This window comes from Scyliorhinus torazame, unplaced genomic scaffold (genome assembly GCF_047496885.1).
Source record: "Scyliorhinus torazame isolate Kashiwa2021f unplaced genomic scaffold, sScyTor2.1 scaffold_467, whole genome shotgun sequence".
NCBI lineage: Eukaryota > Metazoa > Chordata > Chondrichthyes > Carcharhiniformes > Scyliorhinidae > Scyliorhinus > Scyliorhinus torazame.
In genome coordinates this window covers 69323-77615 of record NW_027308194.1, presented here as the reverse complement: position 1 = coordinate 77615, position 8293 = coordinate 69323, and the positions used below count along the sequence as shown (strand labels likewise).

The 8293-nt window shown below is 52.1% G+C and overlaps 1 protein-coding gene across 2 annotated transcripts in view; it reads right to left on the bottom strand.

Annotated features, from left to right (window-relative positions):
• Positions 1-224: 224 nt before the first annotated feature.
• LOC140406315 (protein TOPAZ1-like) overlaps positions 225-8293 on the bottom strand; it is a 77160-nt gene continuing 69091 nt past the window's right edge. For both annotated transcript variants that reach the window (XM_072494430.1, XM_072494429.1), the window contains exons 19-21: positions 7310-7513; positions 629-812; positions 225-540 (exon numbers count right to left, since the gene is read on the bottom strand). In XM_072494430.1, the coding sequence (XP_072350531.1) occupies positions 324-540; positions 629-812; positions 7310-7513 (605 nt within the window). In that variant the 3' untranslated portion in view covers positions 225-323. The remainder of the gene's footprint in view (positions 541-628; positions 813-7309; positions 7514-8293) is intronic.

Here is an 8293-nt window from a genome sequence, read left to right as displayed (position 1 = left end):
CAAAATAAATCTGCTCAACTGAAATTCTTGTTTCCAGTTTCAGAATCAGTTTTTTTTTTTTAAATAAAGAGTTTAATAGAAACTCCTGGATTTATACCTGTTGTTTTGTTTACCTCACCAAGATAGGACAGGTGCAAAGTGTGTCCCCCGAGCCTCCACCATCTCAAATCATTTCTTTGGGAAGTCAGTCCCTTGGATTTTACCAGGGGGAAAAAAACCCAAGCTTTCATCAAATAGTTTTATTGTACAGTGATTAGCAATTGAACATTAACTCAAAAAAATATTTTTTTAATATTCAGGCCAGAGCGATCCCTCTGCCGCAATCAGTCAAACAGCCAAACCTTGCCTGCCCATTTCATGTTCTGTTCAAGCCACTTTAGGGCAGAGGAATATTCCAAACTGAAAACCTCTTCTTTCGCGATGTTGACCGTCGTGTGTTTTATCTGAAGCTTGGGTTCTGATTTTCGGGCAGCTGCCAGCAATCTGTCCACCGCTGCCGGGTAATCGTCATTGGCTGGCTGACTCCTGTCATCGTCATACCTTTAAAAAAATTAAAAGGGTATCAGAAAAAAAACCCCAGCAGATTAGTGAATCGCGGAAACATGATTGAAACGGAGTGGACTTGAACCTTCTGAGTACAATCTGCAGCGACTGCTTGGAGACACTGGGACTCTGAATGTTGCTTGCATTCGTAACCAGGAACATTTCAGTCGCCAACAACATTTCCACTTCCGACAGGAAGGACGGGACTGGGAGCAATTTGCGGTACAGGTTTTCCTCAACTGCCGGATAACACCCACTGGACAAGGCTTCTGCAAAAAGAAATCAGAATTCGAGTATTTATTTTTTCCCACTCTTGACCGGGGGCCAAATTTTATCCCACAACCAACATCACAAGCTTGCTGTGCACCAAATTCTCTGTAAAGCATGGAGATGTCCAGTGATGCCTTCCTTTGTACTTACAGTTCATACTCCATAACCTAAACCATTCATACTCACTATCCTGAAGTATATCCCGGTCAGAAAGGATTCACACAGTAAAGGAAGGAGTAGACTTTTATTTTCTGTTCATTCATGGGATGTGGGCATCGCAGGCTGGGCCAAGCATTTATTGCCCATCCCCAATTGCCCCTTGAACTGCGTGACTTGCTCGGTCATTTCAGTCAAGAGTCAGCCACATCCCATGGAAGAATAAAAAGAAAATACAACTGGGTAATCATTTCACAGGGAAATGAGAAATACAAGGTGGAGTAAATATTTCATTCTAACATTATGAGCAATCAAGCTGAAGCCCTAACAAAACTAAATAGACAATTGTAAATACGTGCTCGGGCCATAGTGGTGTTTGTAACGTTTGTGTGCGGCGGGGGGGGTACGGCATGGCCACAATGAGAGGGACGCCACTTGCTTGTAAATATATGTGTTGGTTTCCATTTTTCTTTTGCCGCGGTTTTGTAACTTACAAATTGTTGAATACGGACTTCCGGTTGAGGCTATGCCTAGGTAGGTCGCACGTTCGGCAGCTCCCGCCGGGAACGGACTTTTGGGCTCTTCAGAGGGGCCCCAACGGCAATTGTTCGACAGCTCCCAGTGTGGGATGGTGACAGCAAGGTTCCCCTGACATTATATGGATTGGACCAGGAGTGGAGCGGTTAAAAAAAGTGATCCTGGTGCAGCGGAAAGTGCGAGGGAGGAAAAGAATGATGGCGGCGGATGGAGACCAAGCAGCGTGGGCACAGTGGTCACATTAGAGCGTCCATAGAGCCTACTCCCGGATAGATTAAACGCTGCTTTGCGGAGCTGAAGACAGAAATGCTGGCGCCAATGAAGGCGGCGATTGAGAAGCTTGTGGAGACCCAGAAAGCCCAAGGGGCGGCGATCCAGGAGGTGAGGCAAAAAGCCTTGGAGAACGAGGACGAGATCTTGGGCCTGGCGGTGAAGGTGGAGGCGCACGAGACGCTGCACAAGAGGTGGCAGGAAAAATTTGAGGACCTGGAGAATAGGTTGAGGAGGAAGAATCTTCGGATTCTGGGTCTCCCTGAAGGAGTGGAGGGACCCAATGCCGGGGCATATAGGAGCACAATGCTCAATTCGCTGATGGGCGCGGGAGCTTTCCCGAGGTCCCTGGAGCTGGATGGGGCTCATCGGGTCCTGGCAAGGAGACCCAAAGCCAACGAGCCACCAAGGGCTGTAGTGGGGAGGTTCCACCACTTTATGGTCAGGGAGTGTGTCCTGAGATGGGCCAAAAAAGAGCGGAGCAGCAGGTGGGAGAACACGGAGATCCGTATTTACCAGGACTGGAGTGCGGAGGTGGCAAAGAAGAGAGCTGGTTTTAACCGGGCTAAGGCGGTTCTCCATCGGAAGGGGGTGAAGTTCGGGATGCTGCAGCCATGTTCCTAGATCGTTCCATAGATCGGGTCACGTTCCAAGATCGGGTCACGTTCCAAGATCGGCACCACTATTTTGAAACGTCTGATGAGGCATGGAGCTTTATCCAGGCTGAAAAGTTGGACTCAAACTGAGGGTTAGTCATGGGGGGGATGTTTACTGTGTTTACTGCGTTTGGGGAATGTTCTTTTTGTTTCAGTGCTGGGTGGGCATGGGTGAATGGATTTGATGTGGGGGCTGTGGGAGAGTGTGGGCGTTGGTGTTGGAGGGGCAGGGCCCCGCAGAGGAAGAGGGAGGGTGGAGGCCCGGGGATGGGGAGTTGGGGTAAGGCCGCAAAAAGGAGCTGCGCCAGAGGGGGCGGGGCCGGCTCAGGAGAGCGTGGGCTTTTTCCCGTGTTAGGGAAGGATGGGGGCGGGGTCAGGGGGGAGAAGGGCGGTGCTGGAGAGGAGCGCACATTGACTGCCAAGGAATGGGGGGATTCTCACACTGGGAGGGGTCGATGGAATGGCGGGAGGCTGGGATCAGCAGGAGTCAGCTGAATTACGGGAGTGTCATGGGGGGAGCAAAATGGCTAGATGAGGATCTAGCGGGGGGGGGGGGGAGGAACTGGGTTGCTGCTGCATTGGCCAAAGGGGAGCTGGAAGTAGGAGAGGTGGTCGGGGTGGGGGTCCGCCGCCTGGGGGACTGGTGGGTGCGGGAGGTGTGGGCACGTGGCTGGCCTAGAAAAGGAGATGGCTAGTCGGTGGGAGGGTGGGGGGGGGGGGGGGGGCGAGTAGCCACCTGATCCGGCTGAGAACTTGGAATGTGAGGGGCCTGAACGGGCCGGTCAAGAGGGCCCAGGTGTTCGCTCTTAAAGGGACTGAAGGCAGACGTGGTTATGCTCCAGAGACACATCTGAAGGTGGCAGATCAGGTTAGGCTGAGAAAGGGATGGGTAGGGCAGGTCTTTCATTCAGGGCTGGATGCGAAAAACAGAGGGGTTGCAATACTGGTGGGGAAACGGGTGTCGTTCGAGGCTCTGAATATTTTAGTGGATAATGGAGGTCGATATGTGATGGTGAGCGGTAGGTTGCACGGGGTGCGGGTGGTACTGGTGAACGTATATGCCCCGAATTGGGATGATGCCGGATTTATGAAACGCATGTTGGGTCGGATTCCGGATCTGGAGGTAGGAAGCTTGATAATGGGGGGGGGGGACTTTAACACGGTGCTGGACCCAGCACTGGACCGTTCTAGGTCCAGGACGGGTAAGAGGCCAGTTGGGGCCAAGGTGCTCAGGGGTTTATGGATCAGATGGGGGGAGTGGATCCATGGAGGTTTGCCAGGCCACAGGCCAGGGAATTTTCCTTCTTTTCCCACGTCCATAGAGCCTACTCCCGGATAAATTTTTTCATTTCGAGTAGGGCGCTAAACCTGAAAGTGGAGGGAACGAAATACTCGGCCATAGCCATCTCGGACCACGCCCCGCATTGGATGGAGCCGGAGTTGGGGGAGGAGAGGGACCAGCGCCCGCTGTGGCGCCTTGATGTGGGACTGTTGGCGGATGAGGGGGTGTGCGGGCGGGGGTGTATTGAAAGATACTTGGAGGTCAACGACAATGGGGAGGTGCAGGTGGGGGTAGTCTGGGAGGCGTTGAAGGCGGTGGTCAGGGGAGAGCTAATCTCCATTAGGGCCCACAGGGAGAAGAGAGAGAGGAGGGAGAGGGAGAGGTTGGTGAGGGAGAGGTTGGTGAGGGAGATTTTAAGGGTGGGCAGGAGTTATGCCCCCGAGGAGGAGCTACTTAGGGAGCGACGGAACCTCTAGACGGAATTCGACCCGATGACTACGGGGAAAGCAGAGGCACAACGGAGGAAAGCGCAAGGGGGCGGTTTATGAGTATGGGAGAAGGCGAGTCGGATGCTGGCACATCAGCTTCATAAGAGGGAGGCAGCGAGGGAGATTGGTGGAGTTAGGGATAGAGGGGGGAATACGGTGCAGAGTGCGGTGAGAATAAACCAGGTATTTAAGGACTTCTATGGGGATCTGTACAGGTCTGAGCCCCCAGCAGGGGAGATGGGGATGCGACGATTCCTAGATCAGCTGAGGTTCCCGAGGGTGGAGGAGGACCAGGTGACAGGTTTGGGTGCGCCGATTGGGCTGGAGGAGCTGGTTAAAGGATTGGGGAACATGCAGGCGGGGAAGGCCCCGGGGCCGGATTGGTTCCCGGTTGAATGTTATAGGAAATACGTGGACCTGCTGGACCCGTTGCTAGTGAGGACTTTTAATAAGGCGAGGGAGGAGGGGACCATGCCCCCAACAATGTCCAGGGTGCTGATTTCTTTGATCTTGAAGCGGGACAAGGATCCATTGCAACGTGGGTCGTATAGACCGATCTCACTCCTCAATATTGACGCTAAGTTGCTGGCGAAGGTGCTGGCTACGAGAATGGAGGACTGTGTCCTGGGGGTGATTCATGAGGACCAGACGGGATTCGTGAAGGGTAGGCAGCTAAATACAAATGTGCGGAGGCTCCTCAATGTGATTATGATGCCCTCGGTAGAGGGGGAAGTGGAGGTAGTGGCAGCTATGGACGCGGAGAAGGCCTTTGATCGGGTGGAGTGGGAGTATCTTTGGGAAGTATTGCGGAGGTTTGGGTTAGGGGAGGGGTTCATCAGTTGGGTCAGACTGCTATATAGAGCACCGGTGGCGAGTGTGGCTATGAACCGGCGGAGGTCGGAGTACTTTCGGCTGTACCGCGGGACGAGACAGGGGTATCCCCCTTGTTGTTTGCACTGGCAATTGAGCTGCTGGCCATGGCACTGAGGGAGTCCAGGAAATGGATGGGATTGGTTCCGGGGGGGGGGGGGGGGGGGGGGGTGAAGAGGAACACCGGGTGCCGTTGTATGCATGGCCTATTGTTGTATGTTGCGGATCCAGTGGAGGGGATGGCGGAGGTCATGCGGATCCTTAGGGAGATTGGGGACTTTTCGGGGTATAAACTCAACATAGGGAAGAGTGAGCTCTTTGTGGTGCACTCAGGGGACCAGGTAAGGGGGATAGACGAGTTACCGTTGAAGAGGGTGGAAAGGAGCTTTCGGTACCTGGGGATCCAAGTAGCTAGGAGTTGGGAGGCCCTGCACAAGCTTAATTTGACACGGTTGGTGGAGCAGATGGAGGAGGATTTTAAAAGATGGGATATGCTGCCACTCTCACTGGCGGGTAGGGTGCAGTCGGTAAAAATGACAGTCCTTCCGAGGTTTCTCTGTGTGTTCCAGTGCCTTCCCATTTTGATCCCCCAAGGCCTTTTTCAAACGGGTAAGCAGGAGCATCATGGGATTCGTGTGGGCGAATAAGACCCCGAGGGTGAAGAGGGTGTTTCTGGAGCGTAGCAGCGATAGGGGGGGGTTGGCACTGCCGAATCTGTGTGGCTATTATTGGACAGCCAATGTGGCGATGATCCGTAAGTGGGTAATGGAGGGAGAGGGGGCGGCGTGGAAGAGGTTAGAGATGGCGTCCTGTGTGGGCACAAGCCGGAGGACGCTGGTGACGGCACCGCTGCCGCTCTCGCCGACAAGGTACACCACGAGTCCGGTGGTGGCGGCGACGCTGAAGATCTGGGGGCAGTGGAGGCGACACAGGGGCGAGGTGGGGGCCTTAGTGTGGTCCCCGATTCGGGAGAACCATCGGTGCGTCCCGGGAAGGATTGATGGGGGGTTGCGGAGCTGGTATCGGGCAGTGATTAGAAGAATGGGGGACCTGTTTATCGATGGGACGTTTGCGAGCCTAGGGGCGTTGGAGAAGAAGTTTGGGCTACCCCCAGGAAACACTTTTAGGTACACGCAAGTGAGGGTGTTTGTGAGGCGGCAGGTGAGGGAATTCCCGCTGCTTCCGGCACGTGGGATTCAGGACAGGGTGATTTCGGGTGTGTGGGTTGGAGAAGGCAAGGTTTCGGCGATTTATCAGGAGCTGCGGGAAGTGAAGGAGGCCTCAGTGGAGGAGTTAAAGGGCAAGTGGGAGGAGGAGCTTGGGGAGGAGATAGAGGAGGGTCTGTGGGCTAATGCCCTGAGTAGGGTTAATTCTTCCTCCTCTTGCGCCAGGCTCAGCCTAATACGGTTCAAGGTTACTCACAGAGCGCATATGACAGGGGCGAGGTTGAGTAGGTTCTTTGGGGTGGAGGACAGATGTGGGAGGTGCTCGGGCAGCCCGGCAAATCACATCCATATGTTCTGGTCGTGCCCGGCACTGGATGGGATTTGGAGGGGTTTTGCGAGGACTATGTCCAAGGTGGTGAATGCCCGGGTCAAGCCGAGCTGGGGATTAGCATTATTTGGGGTATCGGACGAGCCGGGAGTGCAGGAGACGAAAGAGGCCGGTATTCTGGCCTTTGCGTCCCTGGTAGCCCGGCGGAGGATTTTGTTACTGTGGAAAGATGCGAAGCCCCCTAGTGTGGAAGCTTGGATCAATGACATGGCAGGGTTCATCAAGCTGGAGGATAACGTTTGCCTTGCGAGGGTCTGTGCAGGGGTTCCTCAGGCGGTGGCAACCGTTCCTAGACTATCTCGCGGAGCGTTAGGAGGAGGTCAGCAGCAGCCCAGGGGCGGGGGGGGTTTCTCTTGGGTTAAGGTGGTTTTTTTTCCCCCTATTTGTGCTTTTTACTGTTATATGGGGGAAATCCAATGTATAATTTCTACTTGTGTTCTTGTTGCTTTCGATTTGTTTGGGGGGGGGGGGGGGGTTGAAAATTTGTTGAAAAACTTGAATAAATATATTTTTTAAAAAACAAAACAAATTGTTGAATATAAAAATATGAAAATCCAATGAAAACATTTTTTAAAAAACCATTACGGACAATCAAAACTGAATGGTCCTGGCCAACGAGCAAATTTCGATCTACTTTCTGACACAGATATGGAAGTTTGCACAAGTGGAAAGGCAGAACTTACTCTTGTACTGTTTCCTTGCTTTCGACCACAAACAAGACCTGCCCAAAGCTGTAATTAAGTTTCTTACAGCCAAAGAGTTTACAGGAATGCTGGCCGACCTCATAAACTCCACTGTGTCAGTCGATACCCCAAGACAATTATTCTGGATGCACTCGAGCAGCAGATTGTTGAAAATCGTGACATACGGGGAGAGATCCATGGTGCCTGCGAACACCAAAAATAAATCAATTAACTTCTGCTACAGGAGAACTGAAAATAAAATGTTTAACTTTACACTTCTTAGTAAGTTAATGGTTTTCTTTTCTCAAAATAATTCAACTACAGCACGCTTGAAAAGAAAATACACCAAACAATAGTGTGGAGAATTACCAGCAGCACATCCAATCCCTGGACTTCCAGCCAATCTTCATCTCTGACCCATCAAGTTCAAGATTACTTTTATTTGGTTGCAAGGAAGCATTCCAGTGGAGTATTGGGTGATCTTTTGTTATGCAACATTCCAATTTTGATGTATCCCTCCTCCCAGGTGCCAGTGATTCCATCTAGTGAAATAGAACTGATACCAGTCAGCCAGGAGGCTTCCTGATAAGTTCTTTGGTGACTGCAAGGAATGATCCCATGATTGCTATCTCACTTGGTATTCAGTTTCTACACCCAGTGTTTCTCCCCACGCTTGTGCAACCTGTTTCCTCACAATGAGGGAGGCGGTGGCGTAGTGTATTGTCTCTGGACTAGTAAACCAGAGACCCAGAGTATTGCTCTGGGGACCCAGGTTCGAATCCCACCATGGAAGCTGGTGAAATTTGAATTAATGAGAACCATGAAACCATTGTCGATTGTCATAAAAACCCATCTGGTTCACTAATGTCTGTTAGGGAAGGAAATCTGCCGTCCTTACCTTGTCTGGCCTACATGTTACTCCAAACCCACAGCAATGTGGTTGACTCACTTTCCCCTCAAGGGGCAATTAGGGATGGACAATAA